At 40.2% G+C, this 25,710-nt stretch overlaps 6 protein-coding genes across 8 annotated transcripts; 4 read left to right on the forward strand and 2 right to left on the reverse strand.

Annotated features, from left to right (window-relative positions):
- The first annotated feature begins 3 nt into the window (after positions 1–3).
- On the forward strand, positions 4–574 carry LOC116180572 (ragulator complex protein LAMTOR3-A). The gene has a single exon (XM_031500643.1). It carries the CDS (start codon positions 180–182, stop codon positions 552–554), a length of 375 nt encoding a protein of 124 aa, XP_031356503.1. The 5' UTR covers positions 4–179; the 3' UTR covers positions 555–574.
- LOC116180571 (vacuolar protein sorting-associated protein 26C) lies at positions 540–1,763 on the reverse strand. Its single transcript, XM_031500642.1, has 5 exons — positions 1,616–1,763; positions 1,409–1,552; positions 888–1,362; positions 713–838; positions 540–667 (listed from the first exon to the last, which is right to left on the reverse strand). The coding sequence occupies exons 1-5, from the start codon at positions 1,670–1,672 to the stop codon at positions 582–584; spliced, it is 888 nt and encodes a 295-aa protein (XP_031356502.1). The 5' UTR covers positions 1,673–1,763; the 3' UTR covers positions 540–581.
- Positions 1,764–1,809: 46 nt separating this feature from the next.
- LOC116180570 (mediator of RNA polymerase II transcription subunit 27) lies at positions 1,810–2,971 on the forward strand. The gene is made up of 5 exons (XM_031500640.1): positions 1,810–2,173; positions 2,219–2,343; positions 2,390–2,483; positions 2,531–2,737; positions 2,789–2,971. Exons 1-5 carry the CDS (start codon positions 1,844–1,846, stop codon positions 2,918–2,920), a joined length of 888 nt encoding a protein of 295 aa, XP_031356500.1. The 5' UTR covers positions 1,810–1,843; the 3' UTR covers positions 2,921–2,971.
- A 361-nt stretch (positions 2,972–3,332) lies between these two features.
- Positions 3,333–5,329, forward strand: LOC116180568 (SET and MYND domain-containing protein 4-like). Of its 2 annotated transcripts, none has more exons than XM_031500637.1 (7): positions 3,333–3,676; positions 3,723–3,942; positions 3,988–4,144; positions 4,194–4,332; positions 4,379–4,546; positions 4,591–4,882; positions 4,934–5,329. In XM_031500637.1, exons 1-7 carry the CDS (start codon positions 3,582–3,584, stop codon positions 5,192–5,194), a joined length of 1,332 nt encoding a protein of 443 aa, XP_031356497.1. In that variant the 5' UTR covers positions 3,333–3,581; the 3' UTR covers positions 5,195–5,329. The 2 variants fall into 2 exon arrangements, with proteins under 2 accessions (XP_031356497.1, XP_031356498.1); XM_031500638.1 differs by having other exon boundaries at positions 4,591–4,886; positions 4,934–5,127.
- Positions 5,330–5,532: 203 nt separating this feature from the next.
- Positions 5,533–15,521, forward strand: LOC116180566 (myosin-11-like). 2 transcript variants are annotated; one of them, XM_031500635.1, is made up of 6 exons: positions 5,533–5,811; positions 5,861–6,019; positions 6,066–6,437; positions 6,491–7,633; positions 13,703–14,975; positions 15,055–15,521. In XM_031500635.1, exons 4-6 carry the CDS (start codon positions 6,492–6,494, stop codon positions 15,274–15,276), a joined length of 2,637 nt encoding a protein of 878 aa, XP_031356495.1. In that variant the 5' UTR covers positions 5,533–5,811; positions 5,861–6,019; positions 6,066–6,437; position 6,491; the 3' UTR covers positions 15,277–15,521. The 2 variants fall into 2 exon arrangements, with proteins under 2 accessions (XP_031356495.1, XP_031356494.1); XM_031500634.1 differs by having other exon boundaries at positions 6,066–6,432.
- A 3,050-nt stretch (positions 15,522–18,571) lies between these two features.
- On the reverse strand, positions 18,572–24,824 carry LOC116180391 (ubiquitin-like modifier-activating enzyme 1). The gene is made up of 4 exons (XM_031500358.1): positions 23,453–24,824; positions 21,923–22,122; positions 21,088–21,870; positions 18,572–19,581 (listed from the first exon to the last, which is right to left on the reverse strand). Exons 1-4 carry the CDS (start codon positions 24,822–24,824, stop codon positions 18,805–18,807), a joined length of 3,132 nt encoding a protein of 1,043 aa, XP_031356218.1. The 3' UTR covers positions 18,572–18,804.
- Between the last annotated feature and the right edge of the window lie 886 nt (positions 24,825–25,710).

The raw sequence follows: 25,710 nt of genomic DNA on the forward strand, positions 1-25,710 counted from the left end.
CAAATATAAACAAGGAGAGATATACCGTTACAGTGTTGCCAACAAACACCCTAAAGATGACAAAAATTATTTAGAGATAAAATAATAACCACCCTTCACCGGGCACCCATAAAATTGGCCTTAGCTCATACAAATTATCAACAAAACCCTCTTCCAGGATCCCTAGGGACGAAGAGAGAATGGAGGAATTAAGAAAAGTTCTTCTCGATCTCCTCTCGAAGGTATCCGGACTGTACTGTGTGCTAATTACCGACCGCGATGGAGTTCCGGTGTTGAAAGTACTGACCGATAAGGCTCCCGATCTGGCCACGAGACCGTCTTTCCTTTCGACGTTCGGACTGGCGATCGATCAAGGAAGCAAACTGGGGCTGGGTAAAGCGAAAACCTTAATATGCACGTACTCCCAGTATCAGATTATTCAAATAAATAAACTTCCTTTAATTATAAGTTTTATCGCCAGCGATACGAGTAACACCGGCCACATTTTAGGCTTGGAAAAATACATTGATCCCTTACTTGTCAATCTAACTTTAGCTGTAGCCGATACTCAATAAATTTATTGTACAAATTGTAACACTATTTTATAATTCTCTCGTTAATGTTATTGGAAAGTTTTCCGTTACTAAGTAATCATTCTCAAAGATAATCACCAGATTGACTTCGAACTCTGAAAGACAATATGTAAAGACACGCAGGCGTCTCGGAGACCTACCGATTTTGAAATTAGGGGTGGTAAGTGTGGGACACGTAAACAAACGGGGAAATATCATGTAAATTGGTATCGCGATCTTATGTGGGACATCGCCGTCCCCTATCTGGATGTTTTGAATTTCGGTGCCTGGAAGAAAGCGTGAATTGCAAATGTAAGGAGTCATTGAAGTACTTGCCGTCCTTCGCATAGCCCTCGGCGCATCCGCACGTCTCGACCCGCACCAATTGCAGCTCTATGGATCGAACGGCCATCTCGCAACGTTCTAAGATAATGTGTCCGGTAAACGGCCTTAGCACACTGCACGAGGTGGAATCTAAGTGGCCTCTTATGTAAAAGTCTGGCACTCCTCCGCTCTTTGACGTAACCGACGTCGGACTCATGGTGAAACTAACCGGATGCAGAGGTTGAGTCGGCTTCGGCGCGTACTGCACGAAAAACTGCTGGGTTTTTTGCAAACCTTTCGATAGGAACGACCTCTTCACATCGCATTTTAGAGAGTAGCTAATGTTTATAAAGACCCCGTGGTACGTTTCGTGTAAACTTCTGTTCGGTCTTGGTTGCAGGGGTAATTCGAACGGAATATTTGTGTGGCCGGCCGGTATGCGACCGGCACTGCTCACTTCACAGAAGGCACTTATTAGAGGAATGGGCTGTAGAACGGCGGTCAACAAGTGCAGATTTTGAAATATGCCTTACCTTAACGGCATTATAGAAGGCTTCTATGATACCTACGTTTTTGGAACTCAATTGTAAATTAACAGACCCATCCATAGATAAATTAATGCCATCGTGCCTTAAATCGGAAGGCGTGAAAATTGCGATTGTACCGATAACACTTTCCTGCAAAATGCATGTCGTGAATCGATATAAGGAAGTCGAATTTGATTTTTAATTTGCCCTTACTCCTTCGTGGTAGACCTTATCCGGTTTACGAAGAATAATGTCTAGAGTTACAGACATTCTACAGGAACTCTGTTTTTGGTACGTTTTTGAGGTTAATTCCAAAAGTATGAGAAATGCCACTATGAATAATGTTTGCCACGCAAGGCAGTAGTCATAAAATTGTTTTTGTAAAATTGTAACTGCCCTGGGCCCCTTGGCTGGAGGTTGTGGCTTATCTCTCAAATTAAAATGGAGAGGGATTTGGAGCAGTTGCACAGCGCTTTAAATTACTTGAAAGTATTGCGGTCGAACGTCGGCCAAGTATTCGAAACTGTAAGTAACGGCCTGGGGGCGAATCACGGAGAGGAAGGCAAGGAAAATAAGTTTATGATCGAACTTCAAGAATTGCTGACTACCGTCAACAATAATCTCAGAGATATTGAAACGACCGTCTCCAATCTAACGACGCCAACCGGTCCGTTTAATTTAGGTAATACTTCGTATTTAAGCCAGGAGACCACGCAAGAACGTCAAGCCTTGTATAGTCAACTGGTGAACAGCTACAGATGGACTGATAAGGTAAAGTGTTCAATTTACGTATTAATTAATTGAGAATTTCGGTAGGTGCGCGATTATAGCAGTTTGGCGGGAAACATACTGGCTACAAATTCAGTGAGTAAGACTTATAAGACGTTAAGCACGACCAAACGCAGGAAGACTCAGACTAGCAATCACAACGTTCCGCCTGAGTACGCCGTTATTAAACGGAATCACTTAACCTCGCATGTATTTTAGGGTAATTGAAAGTTTGATTACGAGTATCGATCGACTGTTTCCCGATGTAACAATTACAGCCTCGCGACCGTTTGCACCCAATCCGATAATTCAGGTAAGTCGGCGTTTTTAGTTGAACCATTGGCGACTATCGCATTGCAGGCGTCTCTCGGTCGTGTATTGAAGTCAATTATCGCCTTTAAAGGTTTGATGATCGAATGGGTCGTCGTTAAAGCGCACTCGGAATCGAACGATCTTTGGACAGAATCTCGCTACAGGGTTCTGCGTAAGGTGACGGAAAACTGTCACGCGGCCATGTGTCATTTTCACTCGCCAACAATGCCCGAGTTAGCGGTTCGTTCTTTTATGGTACTGTGGTAGTTTCTTTTTCGGACATAATCAATCATTTTGTGTTTTCAGCATTGGTTTCACAGTTACAATACTTTATTCAGCAGTCCCTGTAAACGCTGTGGCAATTATCTTCACAGTAATCTTCCGCCAACATGGAGAGATTTACGGACCCTTGAACCCTACCATGAAGACTGTAAATAAAGTTTTTTTAAAGTGTAAAACCGGCGTCATAAAGGAGTGTAGTACTGTTTAGTTCTCTGTTCTTATACTTTCTGGTATGACTATTCTGACTGTAGGCTATTATTATTGCTGTGAGGCAGCCCATGGTCAACCGAGGGCTGCAACTGCCCTGGTCAAGTTGCATTTCCACTAGGAGGATCTGCTTTATTTTGTTACTGATTTATAACTTTCTGTAGGTGGCGATTTTATATACCTTTTGGCATAAGCTTTGCCAAATCAATTGCCTTTATGTTATCCATATATATTCGAATGCCATTCGTGATTCAGATTAATAGTGAGACCTCTGTTGGAAGCACGTTGTAATTACTATTGGTGGTATACAATGAATAAGGAATAATCATTGTAGTGTGTGTATAGATACACTTGCAAAAATGTCATTAATCAAGAGCAAGGATTCTATCACTGGTATCAGTGTATAATAATAACAATAACTGCGCTACTTGTCAACGTATTTAATTTGTGAATTGTGTTTACACCCCATTTGTAAATTACACCGCCGCATCTGCCCTCTAGTGTCTGAATCGCGAATAAAAAGATTACTGGCAAGTAGGTAAAAAAATGGATAGTATGACTATCGCCTCCAGTGCATTTCTCATACTTTCCAATTTAATTTAACCTCAAAATGGACGGTTTATTTGAAAAATACACAGGAATAACAATAAAAGGTGCCGAAGACAATGTTGCGGAGATATTCTCACAATTTTACGCAATTGACCAGTACGTACGTCGCTTTTGCTGTCTAATTTTAACTCGTAGCTTCCAGACACGCGAAATTATGGCTCCGCACTCTTTTGCAAAGTTCACAATTAAAAGATGACACGAAGAGCATTGCACTAAGACTCGAAGGCAACAAGTACTATGCAGAGAAGAACTTCCGAAAGGCTTTCAGGTGTTACACGAAAGCCCTTTGCTTCGCACGCAACGATCTCGGTTTTATAACCGCTAATCGATCTGCATTATTTTATATGACCGGACATTATGAGGTAAGTGTTTTTGTGACGATAGCATAAGTTACGTAGATCTTTCAGGATTGCTTAAGCGATATTGCTTTCGCCTTTAAACACGATCTACCGGATCATATCAAACTAAAACTGTTAATCCGCCGCATTAAATGTTTAGCTATTTTACATTTGGATGTGAAAAATGCCGTAGACGAGGCCGTAGACTTTACTTCCACTCGTGAAGGTACAAATTTTAAATTGTCACGTGCGAAAAATTGCGTCTTCTGTTTTAGACAAAGTGAAAGAGGAAATCTTGAAAGCTTCCCTTAGCAAGGGGAGCACGGAACCGAAACCTGCCGCCAAAGTGCCTTCACTAAAAGATGCTGAGATTAATTGTAATTTTTTATCCGCATCTTCTGCTGTATCGCTTAGGTAAAGAGGATTTTGTTACGCACGTGAACTTATCGAATGATTCCAGGTATGATGAGATTCGCGGCCGCCATGTTGTTGCTAACAAAAGGTTGAAGCCTGGCGATATTTTGTTTGTTGAAAAACCATTCGTTTTCGCGCCAGTTTTTAATGATGACAAAGAGTTATCGTTAACAAGGTGTTATAATTGTTTAAAGTTGATCTACAGCTCGATACCGTAAGCGATTTTAATATTATTTAGTTGTTCACTATCGGTTGTAGATGTCAAACATGCGTTGTATGTGTATTTTGCAATGAGGAATGTCGTGAAAGCTCCTGGCAAGAATTCCATCAATGGGAGTGCTGCGGTATGCGTGCCGATTTATGGTATCACCTTGGTATTGGGTTTCCAGCTGTCAGAGCTCTTTTTAAAGGGTTGCCACATGGACTACGCGCATTAAGTAGCTCCTATGAGGACACTGCAAAGTTTGGAGACCCCTTTGATAACTATCCTTATTTTGATAAATTAATATCCAATTTATCAAAGATGGACAATATTCTACCATTGATAGTTGTAGGTAATTGCAATAATGAGTATTTGGGAGAATGTTCGTAATGATTTCAGACTGCGTGTGTGATTGTGCTATACTTAGAGGATTATACCGGTTATTTAAAGGGTATGAGTAAACAGACTGAGTTTGTGTGCAGTTTGGGCGGTCGTCTTGTCAAACACATGGCGCAATTGCAATGTAACTCAAGTCTAATATGCACCAAACTTAACACGGATAAGTTCTTTGCATCAGAAGATTCTAGCTTGGCTTGTGGAATTTACCCAAGTGTTAGTATGATGAATCACTCCTGCAAATCCAACATAACAATTGAGTAGGTATCAATGGTTATACAGGGTGTGCAATGAAGTGCGTAAGTTTTTGTTAAGGTGTTTAAAACTACCCAGAAGTAAATTTGATACAATTCTTGAATTGATTTTACAGGGTGCTCTAACAAAAATGAAAAAATTAATTTTTAGCTATTTTGACCAAGTTCTCGTTGCAAAGGCCGCCGAAGAAGTTTATCCTGGTGAAGAGATCTCTAATTGTTACGGTATTGACTATCGTTATGCGGACAAGGAAACCAGACAAGAACACTGTAACCAGTTGTACTTTTTTACGTGTAACTGTCGTATTTGTAAACATCCAGAATTGGAACTGCCTTTATAGAAATAAATACGAACATTTTTTGCGCAACCACCTGTAGAGAGGTTCGTTCCTATTGGCCTATTTCAAATGTTTGTGCAGGGCTGAATGCGGCCTTGTGTTTTTCAATACAGCGTCATCTTTCGGTGGGGGATATTACGAACACGTGCAAAACCGTTACAATTTTTGATTTATGTACAATGAATACATTAGGCTCGCTTGAATTAAATAAAGTTGAACAGGATTTAAGTGAAATTGAGAGAAGGTACAACAAACCTAGTTATGGAACTTTAATGGATAACTGATGCAGGTATTTCGTCGCCTTTAATCCCTTACATCTTTTATCGTGTTTCTTTAAGGAGTTCGATACCGTAGGAATTGTACCCAATGGATCAACCAAAGAAGACATAATCAAGAGCTCATTAATGGTTATAAACATGTACCGCAAGTTGATATTGCAACAGCGAGATAATAACACTATCGTTAATAAACTCAAACTCGAAAACTCGATTTTAAAGGTATTGTATCTATCGACCCCTTAGTCGTTTTAGATGTAGTTTGTAGAACAAAATTGAAGTGTTGCAAGAAGAGCTGCGTAATCGACTGTCGTCGTTTGAAAGGTTGCATCAAAAGCTAGCAGTGGAAAAACTCGGTGTTGACAATTTAGTACAAGAAAAGCAAACTTTGCTGAACGAAGTGCAAACCTTAAAAAGTGTTTTACTCTACAAAGAGAAAGTGTGGAAACTCAAGCTAAATCAGATGAACGATAATGAGGCGATTTCGTTGAATAAAAATAGTGAGGAACGATACAAGGCTCTGATTTTGAAACTGCACAATGTAAATCGGGCTCTAATTGGAGAACTAACAAATTTTGGGTCTAATAAGACTTTAGCTTCTATGGAAATTGGGTCACTAGACTAGATTGTAAAAAGTTAGGTTAATTTTCTCAAAAATGCATTCCGATATAATTTTCTATTAATTTGCTTTAGAATGGATAGATTCGAAACCGCTTCGAACGCATCAAGTTCGAATCTATCCAGCATTTCGGGACTGACCGGGTTCGAGGACGAGTTCTGCGATCTCAAGTCGGTCATAAGGGAGCCCTCGTTGATTTTAGACTTGCCCCACTTTCAGGAGAATTTAAAGTTTAATGATTTGCAAACGGCGCTCGAGCTCAACGAGAAGTATCGCCATGATTTTTATAATTTGGAAACGAAATTGGAATCCGTTAATCGGGAGAAAGTGCAGAGATTGTGTGATCGCATCGTGCAGCTTGAAGCACAGCTGGCGGTCACGAGTGGCGAGTTGACGACACGCGAGTGTAACGAGATGAATCGTTTACGCGATGAAGTTCATCAGTTGGAGTTGTCGAACAACGCCTTGAAACTTTCGCTTGAGGAACACCGAATTGATCTCGACACTAAAAGTACGTCCGTTACTGCGTTGAAACGGAAGATTGTCGATCTCCACGTTGAGCTTCAGCTTTACACGCGTAACAATATTAAGTTAAATAACGACTTGCGGGTTTTACGTAACGAATTTAATTCGTCTAAAAAATCGGAGGTGTGGTACAAGGAGCGTTTGCACGAGTGCCGTACGGACAAGGCCAGACTGGTCGACGAAATGTCGCAATTACACTCGTTGCTGATCGGTAAAGAACGTGAATTGAACGCGCAGAACAGTAAATCTTTGTATATCACTGCCACGCTCGAAGATTTACAGGTGGCCTACGATCGTCTTTCGAAAGTGCCCGACCAACTGCCCGATGTTCAAATGTACGAGACGACCATCGGCAATTTAAATCTCGAGCTAGCGACGTTGAAACGTGCGGTCGGCTCTCAGCAGGAGTCGTTCGATGGAATCGCGAAGCAGAACGTGGAATTGGCGGCGCTTAACGCTGATTGTTCGAGGAGTATATTCGAGAGGGACGCGATCATTTCAAATCTGGAGAACGACAATAGCGATTTGCGCGGAAAAGTGGAGATTTTGGAGGGTGAGCTTTTCAACTTGCGTGGTTTGATGCGGGGAGTCGTCGAGGGTAAGTTGCGGGCCGAATGCGCTCTTAAAGAAGCCCAATGTGAAAAGTCGGAAATGGAGCGGGCGGTTGCGGAAATACGCGACAACTTTTCAAGGTAATATTTATTTATTTACTTCTGTGATATTGGGAATATTTACGATTTAGTCTCCGTTTATAATGAGCCACAAAATAAATGGTCACGGTATTCTTAAAAAGATTGTGGGGGTGTTAGTAGCCGCAGTGCTGTTTGTGCCTGTTTTGATACAGGGGTGAGAACCCCACCAATAAAATTGGGAGAAATCATTTTCCAGGAAATTTGAAATTCTTACACAATTAGGGAGTTGTGCGCAGGTGCACCATCCTGTTGAAACTGGCAGTTTACAATCTTTGATTTTTTTGTACCATGGCATGGATTGTACTGTCTTTTTAAACCCTCCCCCCATCCCTCGAATCAAACAACGATTTGTCATTTTTGACTAAGCCGAACCGATTGGAACCAAATTTGGTATCGCGCATGCGCATATCCTTTAACGGAGTTGGTGGCGTCGTCCACACTGACGCGGCGCGTTTCGTGATGGTACAGTCATAATATAACACAATAGTAAAACAACGCGTTTGAATTTTGGTTAGTTCATATTTGTGATTGCTAGATGTCTCACGAGTCGATATATTTGTAAAGTGGTGTGCGCCCATGATACAACATTCGGTGCTAATTGTAATTGAATCTTCCCTTCAGTAGATGTCGCTGAACCCAGTACAGTTAGCCTTATGAAACTATATTACACTGGCTTACTGTAATACCACGCCAGGTGCATGCTACAGTTATCGTTTAACATTTATTTTTATAGATTAAAATATGAATTTTATTTAATTCTTCGTTTCCACTCATTTTAATATACTGTATAACACGTTTAGGTTCCAAAAGGTCATTATGGCAATAAAATATATAGGGAGTTCTTCATTATTAATGAATTTTTGTTTTTTGTTGCTAATTTTTTAATTGATATTACTTATATTTATTTTTTTTAATGTAATCCCATTATATTTTTTTAACGCACACAATAACGCAACAGTAAACATATTTTAATAAAAAAAAACCAGAATGTATCATTCAAATTTAACAAAACCATGTTTTTTGGAACAAAAACCAACATATTAAAAAAAACTGGTTCCCTATAACGTGCATGTCAACGTCACGATCCCGCGATCCAGGTTTGTGGCTATTTCTTTTGGTTTGTGCGGTGTCACCACTATTTGGGTTTGGGCAAGTGTAAATTTTGAATTTTTATTCAAGACGTTGCGATATTTTTTCCAGGATTTATATAGGTATGAAAAATCGGGATCCAGGACAGTGCAGCTATTTCCAGGACAATCCTGGAAAATCCCGGCCATGTGGCAACCCTACTTAGATATGTCCTTAATTACAAATTGGAAATGTAACTAAAATAAATTAGTAATAGTAGGTTTTCTTTGTCCACATTTGTAAATTCAAAGAATTAACTTCCTTTAAAAACAACAAACTAGTTCCTACAAAATATTCCAAGGTATTCCGTACAGCCCCATAAACGATGTTTCATTTTGTGAGACATTGCATAAACGCAAATGTGCTTAAGTTACTGCCCATTAATATAACAAATAAAAAAGTAGGGCGAGTAACTTCAATGCATTTTCCAGGCATTGATCAGTACTTTCCAAAAGCCATAGCTATGTGCGGTATTTGTGGTTAATATTTCAAAGACATATCTTCATTAATAAAAAAGTTGACACTGCGCAGAGTGCGTATAAACGGCGCATGCGCACATCTAATGTTTACAATATGAGATATGTTTGCTTTAAACAGAAGCACCTGTGATAAAGATTGCAAAAAAATATTTTGAATAATAAGACAGTTGATATTGCATAAATGCGCATATTAATCTGATGTTTAGAATATGCGATACGTGTGCCTTCACCAAAAGCATATTTGGTTAAAATTTCAAAGAAATATCGCCATAAGTAAGTTAAGTCATAAATTCATTCCGCAGTCCGCGCATGTGCACATCTGATTTTTACTATATGCGATATGTTTGCCTTTACTAGAAGTGTCTGTGGTTAAAATATCAACAAAATATATTAATAAATAAGAAAGTCGACATTGCGTAGTCTGCGCATGCGCACATTACTCGTCAAGATTTTTCTTGGTTGAGGTGACAGAGCTTAAAGATACCAAATGCAAAAAGAACGAACTAAATATCTTGATCTTGTAGGTATGTAACTATGAATAATAAGTCAATAAGTGATGTTATAAAAATCAAGTTTTTCTAGACCTAATGCTTATATAAAATTTTGGAGGGAGTTGTAATGCCCAAACCCCCCCTCTCATGAGTGCGTCCCTGATTTTTTTAAACATCTGATGTAATTATTTTCATTGTTTTGTTGCCTCGAATAGATTTTGTTTTGTTTTTTTTTATTCGTCACAGACTACTTGATTAAAATACAAAAACCGTTAATATAATTGGTATCTTATTTTCAATCTTATGTTGTAATAGCTCGTTGAAAAGAGAATTTAAAAATCTATCAAGTAATCTAAAAATCAAATATGGCGCCCATTAACCCATTTAACTTTAGGAAGTTGGTAAATGTTCCTCAAAAGTAGCCATCTTGAATTTTGTTTTGACATCAATTCTAAATTAAGCGTATCAAAGACAGTCACTTTTATATAAAACTTTTTTTTATATCTCTTATACTTTCGATGATATAAGACATTCAAGGAAATGACCAATTTTAGTTTTTTTGAATTTACGTCGAACCTATGCGACATATTGAATTTCCGCAAGGAAATTTTAAATAAGCATCTAAAACTGCAAAACATTGTCCATTTAACCAATTCTCTATCTTTAACAATAAGAAAGTTACCCATGCAATCCCACCCGATCTGGGACACACTGTACAGGGTGTTTTTTTGGGAGCTTTAGTTACTGGGAAAGTAAAATAGGTAGGTTTTTGAAAATTTGTACTTAGGAGTTACTCTGAAGGCCGAATCGATGTAAAATATTTTCAAAATGGCCGCACTTCCGGAAACACCGGAAGTAGATAGTAACTTCGTTATTTTAAATGGCAACCCCTATTTTTTATTGTATTTTTGGATTCTACGTGAAATTTCACTTCTTTTGATACCCAGATGTCAATATCTACCCTTTATGGTTTTTAAGTTATTTTGACTGAAAAATGGCGGATGCAGATGGTACCTTGATAATTGATTACTTGAAAACGGTTGTAGTCATGGCAACCTATTTTTATCAGTGCATAGAGAATTAATAAGGCTTTCTTTTAGTGCACTTAAAAAAAAGTTAAGTTGCGTACGACCGCCCCTATGGATATCCAAATTTATGAAACTTCAAAGACTAAAAAGAAAAACTCAGTTTTTTAAATGGAATGTTCTTACTATTCCATGAGATAGAGAATCGAAATGGGCATATTTTGACAATACATGTTCCTATAGCTATCTTTAACAGTTTCTGACTTATTCCCATTTTATTGAATTGACACTATTTTTTTCGGATTTATTTTTAGTAGTCGGCCATGATTTTATAACAATCGAATTTTAAACAAATCTAGTGACACTAATCCGTCACCCACTGTTATAGGTTAACATAAGTTTTTCAAAAATCGAAAAATGACTCGCAGTGGTTTCACCTATTTTGGAATTTAATTGTTATTTATGGTGAAATGGGCAGAATCGCGGCGCGTGTTTTCCGTACATTCATTCGAAAACTAGAACGAAATTGTATGAATTTTGGAAATTTTGTACCCCCAAATGCACTACAAACCGTTGAAGCACAAATGATACAAAGCTCTACAAGAGAATATTTAAGAAAATGAATTGAATTGCAAATGCAAGATTAACAAAATAAATTCAATGCAAAATATAAAAAACTTCGTTGAAACATTTTTGGTATGGAATTGTTGCTAGAACAGACCTCTCTTAATTTCCAGACTTATACGTTGTTTAAGAAATTCAGTTGAACGACTCTGTTTAGATTTTTCAAAAATTTTCCGTCCTATATCCTTAATAAATGAGTTATTTATTAATGAATTATTTAGACTAGAACTAGAATCAATGGTATTAAAGAATCCATTCCTTGATTTGTTTAAAATTCGATTGTTATAAAATCATGGCCAACTACTAAAAAGAAAATGCGAAAAAAAATGGCATCAATTCCGAGATCAATTCAATGAAATGGGAATAAATCAGAAACTGTTCAAGATAGCTATAGGAACATGCAATATCAAAATATACCAATTTCGATTCTCTATCTCATGCAATATTAAGAACATGGTCATTCCATTTAAAAAAAACTGAGTTTCTAGACTTTGAAGTTTCTTAAATTTGGATCTCCATAGGTGCGGTTGTACGCAACTTAACTTTTTTTAAGTATGTACACTAAAAGACAGTCCTATTCATTCTCTATGCACTGATAAAAAAGGGTTGCCATGACTACAACCGTTTTCAAGTAATCAATTATCAAGGTACCATCTGCATCCGCCATTTTTTTTCTTAGAGTCAAAATAACTTAAAAACCATAAACGGCAGATATCGACATATAGGGATCAAAAGAACTGAAATTCACGTAGAATCCAAAAATGCAATAAAAAATAGGGGTTGCCATTTAAAATAACGAAGTTACTATCTACTTCCGGTGTTTCCGGAAGTGCGGACATTTTGAAAATATTTTACATCGATTCGGCCTTCAGAGTAACTCCTAAGTACAAATTTTCAAAAACCTACGTATTTTACTTTCCCAGAAACGTTTAACTAAAGCTCCCAAAAAAACACCCTGTATATGATCTAAGATTTTATTTTCAACAAGGAGTGTCTGTGCCAACGTATCTAATACAGATAGAGATATATTTTGCATTGTAAGTGGAACACCGCACATGCGCAGTACCATTTTAACACAGTGTGTCCAGTGTGACTATGCCACAAATGATAAATCTAATAGTAAAACACATTTATTAGCATTTAAAGTGTGCCCAGCGCTCTTGCGGCACCAAACCATCTAACATATGTAAGACACGGACCCTGCCAAGTTTTAAAATGTGATCGGAGTGATTTTGTCACCAAGTACAAAAACAACTTTAAAACAATTTATCAATACACAAGACCATCAAATATTAATTTTTATTATTACAAAACCGTAAATTCCTTAATGTTCTGAGATGCCCCAACTTTAGCAACGACCTGTGAATACGATTGTCGATACCCTATACACCCTATACATCATGTTAGTTACACAAGCTGCCAACCGAAATCTGGTGGGATTACAGAAAAGGGAAAGAGAGCGAAGATGAGACGGATTTACAATTTCAAACACCTGCAGTCCACTTTTTTCTTAGAAATGCGTGAAATGGGCGATTTTCGGGTGGTTTTTAGGGGTGTTGAGAGATCAAGTTACAGCGTCGCTTGGGGTAGTCAATAAATAGGATTTAACATGTGTGTTCATGGTCTTTGTCTTGTAAACAGCTCAAGTGTAAAGTACGGCTTGTCTTATGTAGATGTAAACCCTTTACTTATGTACTTACTGAATTCAATCACTTGTACTTAACCTTTGTTGGTATTGGTAATCATGTTTCATTGTCGGTAGGGCTGTATCTGCGCTGTACATATTTGTGTATTGTGCTTTTTAGTCACTCTCGATTGTTTCATTGCATTTCATTATATTTGCTTATTTGGGACTGTGAGTAATCAAGAGGGAAGTGTGCTTGTTTAGAGGGGATCGAGCTATTCAAGTTTATACGAGCCTTGGTGAACCTAACACTAACATTTTCACTCGTTCCGAACCCAACAACTTTAGCCCACGTCTACAGGCACTCCACTGGGCCTGGGTATTCCTCCCGCCCGGCGAGGTATATTTAACATCTCTTAGTTTTGTCTGATGTATGTGTTGTAATACCTGGGGAATGGCTCGATTTCATTTTGGTTACTCATCGCGTGGTTGTAGTAGTTACCGCGGTTTCGAGAGGGCTCAAAAGTGCTGTACATTGGATGTTGTTCATTATAGGACTACTCCGAATTAGGTTTTCCTGCAGAGTTGGTTGCGATGGTACAGTGTTGCAAATGCGGACATGCTTTAAACCGGTGACCATTTATCTTGTAGTTTTATCCATTGGCATTTTAAGTAACGGCCTCCTTTTTCCAATGAAGGTTCGCAGAACGCTTTCGTCAAATTCAAGGTCGACTGTTTAAAGCCGATCAGTCGACGAAGACGTTGGAGGCGGCGCGACGCGACGCCGAAAACGTTAACGAGAAGTTATCCCGCGACGCTCGGACGTACTGCGATACCATCGCTCGCATTCAGGAAAGGCTAGACGGGGAAATTGAGAAATCTGCCGGTCTAGTCAGAGACCTGCGGCTGTTAACCGAATCTAAGGTCGAATGCGAGACGAAAAAGGCCATTTTGGAAAGTGAGGTGCGTAAACTAAACAGGAAGAAGAGCGCGGAGATGGCGAACGTTAAAAATCGGCTGGTTCAGATTGAGAATCGCCTCGATCGACTGAAATCGCAGGCGACTTCTGACGAGGAAGACATTTCCGCGTTGAAATTGTCGGTTTGCACAAACGGGTCGGAGTGCGGCGACGATGTGAGACACCTAAAGGCGCTTTGCAAGGCGAAAGAATCGGAGATGAAGGAAAAAGAGAAGCGCTTTCAAGCTAACTATCGCACCTTACTGAGGAAGGTGAAGGAACATATGAGGGGGCGACACGTAGCGGAGAAACACTGCAAGTACTTGCAAGAGTTGCACGATAGTTTAGCGGAGGAATTGAGCACAAGTAAACTTCAGAAAGCCACACATGCCTTCGACTTACATAATTTGCGTAGCGAATGCGAAAACTTGACGAATTCTAACGTGAAGCTGAAGCGAGAATATTCCATTTTAAAGGAGGAAGTGGCAAAGTACAAAAATGAGGCCCTCCACCTAGAAACCTCAATTAAAAACCAGGCTTGCGATTACAAACAGCTCGAGGAACGAAATCAGAGTCTATCCCAGAAGCTTGTCGATATCCACCGTGAGTTCTCCGAATTGGAACGTAAACTCCACAGCGAAGAGCAGGCGAAAGCTCACACCTTCGCCAGTTTGACGCTCGAGCAACAACGGAATGGAGACCTCGCGGCGTCGCTCAACGAGAAGGAAACGGCGTCGCAACGCAACAAGGCCGAAAACGACATGCTAAAGGACGAGCTCGACGGCCTCAAGATGAAACTGACCTGCAATTCGAACGAGCTGACCGAGTTACGCGAGCAGAAAATCTTTTCGGACACGAAACGAAAACTCGAGCAAATCATCATCGACAATCTCAAGTCGGACGTTCGGGTCCTCGAGAACGATCTCGACGCCGTCAAGTCGGACAAGTACTTTCTGCAACGGCTCTGTAATGACCTTAAGTTCGCGCTGACCTCTTCCAAAAATCAAAGCGAGGTTCGTTATTTACATACAATAAAAAAAAATAATAATAATAATGTGCAGTAGTTTCAATTTGTATCTCCGTATTTTTCAGGCGTTGAAGAAGCAGCTGTCCGTGTTACCGCCCGAGGCGCGTCCGCCCGTTCCGGAGCCGTCGAGCGCGTGTAAGTACGACGAGGAGTTCATAAACGAGCTCCTGAAGCGAAGTCTTACGCCTCGAAGCGAGAGGCCTCTCTACGAACTCCACAACAATCTCAATCTGTTAAAGAAGGAGATGCTTTCATTACAAAAGCAGGTCGTCGGTTATAATTTGTAAAGATTTCGTTCGGCTAGTCAAATGTGGAGCGAGGAATTTTAAAAGTCTTCCAATTATTAGAATGTGATTTTTAAGTATTAGTATTATCATTGCAGAAGTATTTTTATAATGTTTTTTTTTGTTTATACCTTAATTTTAATTAATGCGTAAACGTTTTTGCAATTGCATAATTTAAAATGTGGTGATTGTTATTGTTATGTGATAAATATAAAATGTATCTTTGTCATATGGCAGGGCACACTTGATTTGTTGATTTTACCAAAAGACATCCAGAGATTGCCTTGAGAAATTCAGAAGGGAATTTTCTTGAAGAATATTGCGGAAAAACAATTTCCCTCACAAGATTTTTAACGTCGACGAGACATCAACTGTCCCTGGAGAAAAATCAGCTCGTGTTACATCTGACACAGATTGCTAACCTTATGCATTTTTTGGGAAACAAATTTAGGTATACTTAAAGGCGCCCTCTATTGTGGAGCAGTATAAACATGTTCAAAAGTTACAGCCCTTTGAATTTTTTTCTAGTCTATAACTTTTGATTGAGAAGTCTAATCGAAAAAGTACGAATTGTTTTGGATTCTACGCACCAAAATTAATAAGAAAAAGTGTTTTCTCAAGAAATTTTTGGTGTAGTCGATTTTTGGAAAAAAAGGAAGGTATAACACTGCCTTTTTTTGAGCCCCGAAGAAAAAATTGTCTGGGATCGACCCGGAAAAAACATTTTCTTGTACAATGTGGCATGTAGAATCCATAATTTCAAGCAGTTCCAAGATTGGGCTACTAGTTCAAAAGTTACAGCTCTTTGAATTTTTTTCTAGTCTATAACTTTTGATTGAGAAGTCTGAATAAATGGCAGTTCAAAATGTACGGAGTCTTGCAAGATTTGTAGAGCAATTGTAGTTTAAAGGCCCGGTTTTTGAATAGATAGATTAAATACAATAAGTACTAGTGCGCCATCTCCATGGGAATCGATACACTTTCTATCAATTATAGTTTGAGAAGTCTAGTTGAGATGTCGCCACGTACGCATCTTTTAAAATTTTATTTAATAGCAACGTTGCACGTATTATTCCTTAAATGCAGTGCCGTTTTTAAGTTTTTCGGGGCCCTGGGCCATTCGTTCGTGGAGGCCCTCCTTACCTCAATAAAAACGGCAGATTGGGGAGATTCAAGCAAATCCCTAATTTGAATATGGGCACTGGATATTTGTGTAGCCTGGTTAGTAGGCAACACATCATGCTCAATGAACAGAAAATATTTATTTTGCAATTCGTAACTTCTTATGCATAGGAGTTTATTTAAAGCCCTTGGAAGAACAATTTCAATAACAGGTACATTAAACTGAACCGTTTTACAACAATTTTCACACGAAGATCGCACAAACAACACATTTTTTCGTGATTGCAAACTGCGTAACACTTTTGCCTTATTTCGCTGCCAATTTCACTACCGTTTCTATAACCGTAGTTCTATCAAATAAACTCTAGGCTCAATTCTTTAAAGAATAGCTTCGCACCATCGCCAGCTGCTGCAATCATGTAATCGTTCCGATTTTAACCTTGAGAAGTTTGAATTGCATTAGAATGGGTTTTCTGCGAGTTCTCCACGGTGTCCCCCTGTTTTGGTTACAAAGCATTTCCCTTTTCAATTCGTGTTTCTGAATTCAATGCTAACGTTTCTCATCCATCGAGAACTACATGTCTTCGATTGCACGACCCAGGGCGAACAGTATCATATTCCGCAAAGGTTGAGTCTGCCGCTTTCCTGTCACTCCCAGTACCCAGTTCCCTAATTTAAACCTGTAAGCGAGAAGGAATGATAACAAAGTTTAATTTTTGACTATAAAATAAACAAACATTCATTATGCATTTGAGGTTAAAACTCCATATATCTATGGTTTTTAAAATCTGCGCTCAGACATCTAACGTTAGTTTCATAAAGTACAATACAAAATTAGTGTGGCGACATCTTTGAGGTGTAAGTTCCAACTAAAATAATGGTGGTAATAAACTGTCCTGCATTTAACGATAAAATCTTAGTCCCCAATAATAAAGACAGATGTCAGCACATTGTATTCTGCTTTGATTCCAAAAACTCAGGCAAGGCTATAAACATTTTGGGATTTGTGCCTTTCGCTGTCAAAGGAGTAAACCACAAAACTCGAAAATTAAACATTTCGTCCCTGTATTATAGCCTATTCCTTTGCGTCATAGCGTTTTTGGAATGCCAAAGGTCAGGGCGGGTAAACGGATGGCCGTCCGTATACCTCTTTGGTATACCTATACCTAGATTTTTGACGATTTTAATAAAGTATCTGTTCCCAATACAAGAGTTAAATCGCCATAATGGGCTACTAGTTCAAAAGTTACAGCCCTTTTTTTCTAGTCTATAACTTTTGATTGAGAAGTCTGATCGAAAAAGTACGAATAGATTTGGATTCTACGCACCCAAATTAATAAGAAAATGTGTTTTCCCGAGAAATTTTGGTGCAGTCAATTTTTGGTAAAAAAGGAAGGTATAACACTGAAGGACTGCCTTTTTTTGAGCCCCGAAGAAAAAATTGTCTCAGATCGACCCGGAAAAAACATTTTCTTATAGAATGTGTCCTGTAGAATCCATAATTTCAAACAGTTCCAAGATTGGGCTACTAGTTCAAAAGAACTCCGTCCATCTTGAAATGCCATTTAAGGAAAACAAAGTCCAAGGCGGCTATTAATCGCATAAATTCAAAAGCAATTTCAAATGAAGTTACGTACGTGGCGACATCTCAACTAAACTTAAAATACCTCGATTTAGCCTTTTCCCGGCATCAGCCTCGCATCGACATAGAATACGTTAAGCTGTCTCATTTGGCTGTCAACAAAGTCCGCATGTGGCCTCTGTCCACGAACTTATAAATTAAGATGGACTGCTAATGCTGAATTGACAAATGACACCTACACTTACATGGCGCGAAATTCAAATCAACTAATAAACAAACATTAACCTCACATGTTCTAAATAAATTACTGTGACACATGTCATTTTCCAAGGCTGCACTAGTCTCAAAACTTGAGCACTAGGAAAATTCCCCTAGAAAATAACTAAAACGTGCACATCATGGGCGCGTCTATGCTGGGGCCATTTCTCCAATATGGTTCTTGTTATCGCCAGACACACCTTCATTCATGTTCGCTATGAAGCGGTGCACGTGTAAATTTTCCTATGTTAAACGAAATACAATTCAAAACCAAATTTTTGAAACAGCTTACAGCGAAGTTTTCTAAAATTTGTAAACATTAGAAAAATATAAAGCTGCTAGAAAATACTAATATTTTATTAGAATTTCACACAAAAATAAGAAAATAAGCCACAAATGCAAACTACATTCCAACGACTCTAATACAAACATTTTTAAATTGCAATCGGAAGGAATAGTAATACAATATAAATTAAATACAGAATGGTGATGGAATTATCAATCACGGTCCATGAAGTCACTTGAAATTTTAAGTCTGTGCAAATACAGGTTACTTACATTAATATAACTCAAGGTAGCGTATACTTCACGTACGGCACTTCGACATCATTACCATCGGCATCGTTGCAACATAATTCAAAAACTAGAGCCCTTACGTGCGGTTCGATGCGGCGTTTTGATACCTTCTTAACCACCTCGGACATCGGCAAATTTAGCCTCTCCTGCGCCTTGGACTTCGCCATGAAAAACGAGTAAAGCATGCAGACGCCCTGCGACAACATCGTGATTTCCAGTCCGTGCTTCGTTTTGAAGTAGTCGAGAAACTCGCTGAGCGTCATCTCGCCGTCGATCTCGAATCGGTCCCACAGCGTCCACGCGTTGCCGCAGTATTCCATCTTGGGCGCGGCGATCGGCTCCGAGAATCCCAAGAAGGGGAGCGCCAAATTTACGAAGCCGTTCTTGAACGGATCCAACTTCTCCATTCCGTTCAGCAACTTGTACAGCTCGAGGCAGACCATTCCGGAGACGACCGACGTCGTCGTCGCTATCGCCGGTATAATTTTGCCCGCTATCAATTTGGAACGGTGACGGTCGGCGGGCGGTATCTTGTAATTTGCGGCCCGTAGATTCGAGGCGGCGACGATGTAGTCCATGTGCAGGTTGGCGTCGTCGTCCTTTTCGAACTCGATCGGGTTGAGTTTGAGGTTGTTCAGTTCTTCGGGCGAGGGCAGCTCCTCCTGCAGCTGGGTTACCCGGTCCATATCGACGTTAGTACCATTACTCACAGCCATTTGAGAATCGGTTACCGCAATCTTCACACCGGACTTCGGAATGAACGGGGGAACCTTAAATGACAATACACGAGCGTGAGTCATTCTGATTCGCTCAGAAAGTTTCTGACCACTCCCCCATCAACGCACTCATACAGTGGACCGTCTCACCTTTAATGCAACATCAATAAAGATTTAGAAGACGGCAAAAGACTGAGGTCAAAGGGTTTTTAGCGCTATTGGCTGCACTTTGACGTCCGTCCGTCCGTCACACGTACTCCTTCAGCACCACTGAACCGATTTGGGCGATATAGGGCTCATTTGAAAGGGCTCAAGGATTCCGTGAGTACCGATATTTTTGGTTTTGCGCATGCGCAGTGCCAACTTTCTTATTTATGAAAGCAGTTAAATGAAATATCATATGTAGGCACTTTGAATTAAACTAAAACTAATACCGGTTTCAAATTTACTGTTTACGCATGCGGTATGTTTTATTTATGAAGGTATTCAATGAAATTTCTAATGTAGACAATGCGCAATGCTATTTACGAAAGCATTTATAAAAAATTCCATATGTAGACACTTCGAATAAAAGTAAAGCCATAGAGGAAATACAATGAGTTACAAACAAATAGGATAAACTGGCATTGCAGTTTTTCCTGCAGAAGAAAATAGGAAAGAACTAAAAAATCACCACGTTAGTAAACCGCGCTCGGCGATGGCGCCCGGATGTCGCCGACCTCACAGCATGTAGCCCCGTCAAAACCCTCAACAAATTTTATTTAATGAACTTTCGATACTTGCTATTAATTGTTGTGTGCGTATTGGATTTCGTTTCACACATTTTATAGAATTGTAAGTAGGTAGGTAATAAATTATTCGACAGAGTACAATCAATCTATTTTTTTTAACGGAATGCCATCGTCTTGAAAGGTCGGGCAGTAAAGTGAAAAATTCTTTGATTTATTTAAAGGGAATGACAGTACTATGAAGTTAGGTTATAAAAAATGACAGCTATTCAGATTTTATTTGTCAATTTTTTTAAGTTGGCAGCAAATTTTACATCGCCATCTACTTGTGAGGTGTGTGAAAGGTGGCGACAAATTAATAAGCGTCTGAAACTCTTATTGTATTTACTCTATGGTAAAACTAAGCTCATTTCAAAATTTGTATTTGTATACGCTTCCACTATTTGTCATTAAATATAGACTTCGACGATAGGCGGCTCACTTGAAAGAGAATGGGTAGTCCCTAAATATAGAAAGTACCGCAATCTATTGGGCTAGTGTGTTAGAGAGAGAACGCATGATTTTTGCCCAAAAAAGGCGGGAGTTACCAGATTCTAGTAATTTTAATGTTAGGGATTGTTCCACCTGTTTGGAGATATCTGTATATATTTTTATAAAACATGACAGTACTATGAAGTTAGCTTATAAAAAATGACAGCTATTCAGATTTTATTTGTAAATTTTTTTAAGTTGGCAGTAAATTTGCCCAAAATGATGAAACTGGACGCTAACAGTGACCGAGGTGATAAACACGCAAATTTCATGATAGCTAATAAATAAGAATGGAACTTACGACAACATTTGCTACCATCTGTCGGATCGCCTCTCTGTCCCTCACTTGTGGTATTCCATAAACCTCCGCTTTAAGATTTGCGGCGGTGAAAATGTAATCAAAGTGTAACGGATCGTCTGCGTTAAACGTGAGAGGTTCCGGACAACGTTTCGGGCCCGACCAAAATAGTTGCCCGGTCGAGGTTAGTTGATCCGGCGGGAAATTAAATAGTAGTTGCTTGATTTGATTGGCGTACTGTTCCTCCCAGTGGTTACGCGCCCATGTGACGCAGTCCTGCATGCCCTTAGGACGGTCTTCTACCAATGCGAATCTTACCGATTCTAAAATCTCAATCGGTTGTACGCCTGGCAGCTTCAAAGTTCGATCAATAAAGTCGGGGTCGGATAGATATTGCGAGGCGTTTTCGGCGCTTTGTTTAAATAATCCTTCAAAGTTGTCTCGCGCCCACTGCAGGGTGTGCTCGATGGCGTTGGGGAAATTTTTCAAAGTGCAAATCGGAATACTCTTCTCCGGCGGGTCCTGCGATGAGCTATACGATTCGGTCATGTGGGGTACGACGACCTGAGTATTGCCCTTCGTTCCCAACGTGCCCGACTCGAGCAACGGCTTTCGATAATAAACGCAACGCCGATCCATATAAATGCGAGCATCTACATTGTCCAAGGCGTTCGCGACGCCATCTAGTGATTCGAAGAAGGTGTCATCGTAAATGGCTTCAGTATCGGGACCGACGCGGTTCTCGTGCGCTACGATATTTACATTGGGATTCATCACTTTGATGGCCTGCAATTAAAACGGATCGCGACAATAATCGAGAAACTAGTCGAGGAATTACCTTTGCGGCCGTCGACGCCTTGGCGCATTGCACGTCGTGGGGTCGGAACAAGAATTGCCGATTCAAGTTTGACTTCTCGATCAGATCCATATCGGTCACGGTGATCATGCCCGATTTAGCTCCCAGTCCCATCATTGCGAAATTCTTGAGTAATTCGCATCCGATTGCACCGGCGCCGACCACAAAGTACTTGAGGGCTCCTAGAAAAGAATGACGCTATCTAAATTGCATTCATAGACCCTGATCTCAAAAGTCATTGACGCCATTTTATTTTAATATGTGGAAATTACCGACTTGTTGTTTGTAACTAACATTTTCTCAGTAAATGAAGCAGTCACGAGGGTGGTAAAAACTGTAGTCAAAAATTGAGCTACGACACCTAATTCCGTGATTGTCTTTGACATTCAACTGTAGGCTCGAAACCCCGAAACCAGGGGCGGGTTACCTATCTTGCAGGAGCGGGATTACGCTAATCAAAGCTCTTCAGTTTAGAATCTACGTGCGATAAATGAGTTACGATTCGTAATTTCCATCTATCTTACTTTTAGTTAAATTTGCCTACAAGGCCATGTTATTTTCCATCTTGCAAAAGGACTTTATTGCACCAAAGATGAGTTACATCCTGTGTAAAACCTGAAAAATATTTATAAGTTTCTGCAATGGCCGCTAGGGGGCGTAACTGCAATCTGGAATCTAAAGTCACTATAGAAAGTACCACAATCCATTGGGCTCGTGTGTTAGAGAGAGAACGCATGATTTTTGCCCAAAAATGGCGGAAGTTACCAGATTCTAGTACCTTTAATGTTAGGGATTGTTCCACCTGTTTGGAGATATTTTAATTTTATCCCTCTCTTCTTTTGGGCCCTCAACAGGCATGCGCCTAATTACACAGTGACCCGCACAATGCAAAAGGTCTTAAGTTGGTCTATACTACTCCGGTATTTACCTTACGAATTAGGAAAACCTAATTTTTGGAGTAGCCGGTAGAATGTTCGGAACTGGTCTAAGGTAATTTCCATCTCCGCCACAGATGAAAAATTCACCTCAACCCAGGTTCGAACACCCGACCTCCGGATTTATAACCCAATGCTCTACCACTGAGCCATAAATCCGAATCTGTATATATTTTTATAAAACATGACAGTACTATGAAGTTAGGTTATAAAAAATGACAGCTATTCAGATTTTATTTGTCAATTTTTTTAAGTTGGCAGCAAATTTGCCCAAAAATGGCGGATGATTGCGGTACTTTCTATATCTAGTGACTTTAGATTCCAGATTGCAGTTACGCCCCCTAGCGGTCATTTCAGAAACTTAAAAATATTTTCCAGGTTTTGCTCGTGGCCGTTTTAGTAATGAATTTTTTTACCGCAAGCCTTTACGATGGATACAGTACCTCGCATTCTTAGTTGGCCACCCTGTACAGTATTGAAGGCAACCTTTAAACCTCATCTTAAGATGAGAACGAACATAACTTTACCCACAAATCCGATGCGTTCAGCTCAAGATTATTATTGCTAATTATCTCACCTAACTTGTCCTGGAAATCTTGGCCGAAAACGGCAATTTGTCCGTCATAACGAGAACCGGTGGGTGCGGCCGCCTCCTGTGTAATTGGCTGTTCCGGCAAACATTCCAATGCGTCAAAGTAGACCCACTGAAATATAGGCGAAAACTTCCCGGAACAAGCCTTCATCACCTCCTGGGCTACAATTCCGCCAATCGTCGCGCTCATCGGATTCACATTGCCGGCAGCAATAAACGCGAACTTCTCCAGCAGGTCCGCGTTGATTTCGGCATCATTTCCACCGTCAACCGCCAGAGACTTGGCCAACGACACGAACTCGACCGCGTCCTCCTTGCACCACGGCTTCGGCGCACTTCCGCGCTTCTCGACGTACTTGTGCAACGTGTTGTAGGCCAAGTGTAACTGATCGGTACGATCGAACTTCGCGAAATCGGTAATTAAGAACTCGGGTGAACGAATCGACTCCTGCAACGGTTTAAAGTTGAGCACCTTCGGCATTTTCACCTGCTGCGCGATACCGCCGAGTTCGTACTCCGACAACCCGGAAATGTCACCGATGCTAAACGCGTACGGTCCCAGCACTTTCACCTTCCTCGGCTCGCAACCGTTCAACTCGACCATACCTTTCACCTCGGAGAAGGTGACGTAATCGCCGTCCTCGAGGCCGTGTCGCGCATCCTCGATGCAAGTGACGACGCCGTTACCGTCGGGGTCCTTTGTTACACTTGCGACCATCGTCGACGCCGGAGTTTCGCCGTTCGTGTCCACGACGGTAAAAGCGGGCCCGAAGTCGCAGAACACCTGAGCGAATAAGCCGCGAACGTCCGCGATAACTAGGGCGATATCATTACTGTGCGTCACCTCGCTAATTCGTAACTGTTCAGATAGCGAGCTGTTGGTTAGTACCACTACTCGGAAACGTTTAATGAAGTTGTCGGTTAACGGAGCAGTATGCGTACGTGTCGGTACGTACATGTTGAGCTCGGAGAGGTGTTTGAGGGAGGCCTCGGCGCGATTCTTGCCAACGTCATCCTCGGAGAGGTAAAACTGTGACGAAAGGTCCGCGACGGTGCACAAGGTCTCGTCGTGCAAAGTGACGGACTTAACGCCGCCGAGTATGACATTTTTGGCAACTTCGACACCTAAACCGCCCAAGCCCGAGATGAGAACGTCGCTAGTCGCCATGCGACGCATCGCGTCGTGGCCCAAAACGTACAACTGCCTAGAATAAAGTCCTTCGTCGATATCGTTTCCCGTTTGCGATGAACCGGAGGCTCCATTGTTCGCCATTGCGCTTAGGGTTAAAGATGATTCAAGCTTCCGTTTCTTGGTTGGGGGATCGACGGAACTATCAGAAATATCAGCACTAGACATCGGACACACACGGAACGCGTTTGAAGAAGTCTCCTCACAATCAAAACTTCACAGGCACCGCTTCTTCGGCGTGTTCATTGAGTAAAAAGGAACCGGTCGCGCTGCGATACAACGAATTTGCTGCCAAAAAAAGAACAAAGATCATCTCATTCATTAATTTGACACCAAATTTGTTACGTGATAAAAGTCCCTAGAGAAAAGAACTGTCAAAAAAATTTCCCTTGGTCATTATGCGCGATTGCCACTGTTACAATTTGGTACCCAAAAGTCAGGACTTAATAAAGCGATCACACCAGGCAAATAAAAGTGCTTCCATCCATAAGATCGCGTGTTTTCGAGTTCTCAAGAGGGGGAGGGGGGTGTTATTTAGCATCGGGAAGGCCTTCAACTTTGGAGACATTAATCGAAGGATATAAATACGTTCGTAAGGAAACATAGTGTTGTCTATTTCCACGTTTGTTACCATACTACCACTATCTGTTAAGGGTAGGTATATAATTTCATATTCAATACTAAATAGTACCAACTCAGAAGAACAGCGACCTATAAAACTGAAGAGAAAAAAGGTCCAATCCTAACAACAGTCACATTATATGTACCTACCTATTCAGATAGCATTACAATTTAGTAAGTAGTTATCATTTGCGAAGGCGTAGACCTTGCTACCTCAATAGCTATCACTATTCATTTTGAACAACAAGTTATCTAAAGTGCTATTAACACTAATAATAAACTCCTTGACACTTTAATCCAGTGACACTTCACCTTCAAATTGATTATTATGTTTATTTGTGAAGGGTACACTCTCTACCTAATGGAAAACTTAATCCAAAGTGTTTTGTTGTTTCAATTTTGCTTATCTACGAAGATCTTCATTGTTGGATCA

This window comes from Photinus pyralis, unplaced genomic scaffold (assembly GCF_008802855.1).
Source record: "Photinus pyralis isolate 1611_PpyrPB1 unplaced genomic scaffold, Ppyr1.3 Ppyr1.4_LG9, whole genome shotgun sequence".
NCBI lineage: Eukaryota > Metazoa > Arthropoda > Insecta > Coleoptera > Lampyridae > Photinus > Photinus pyralis.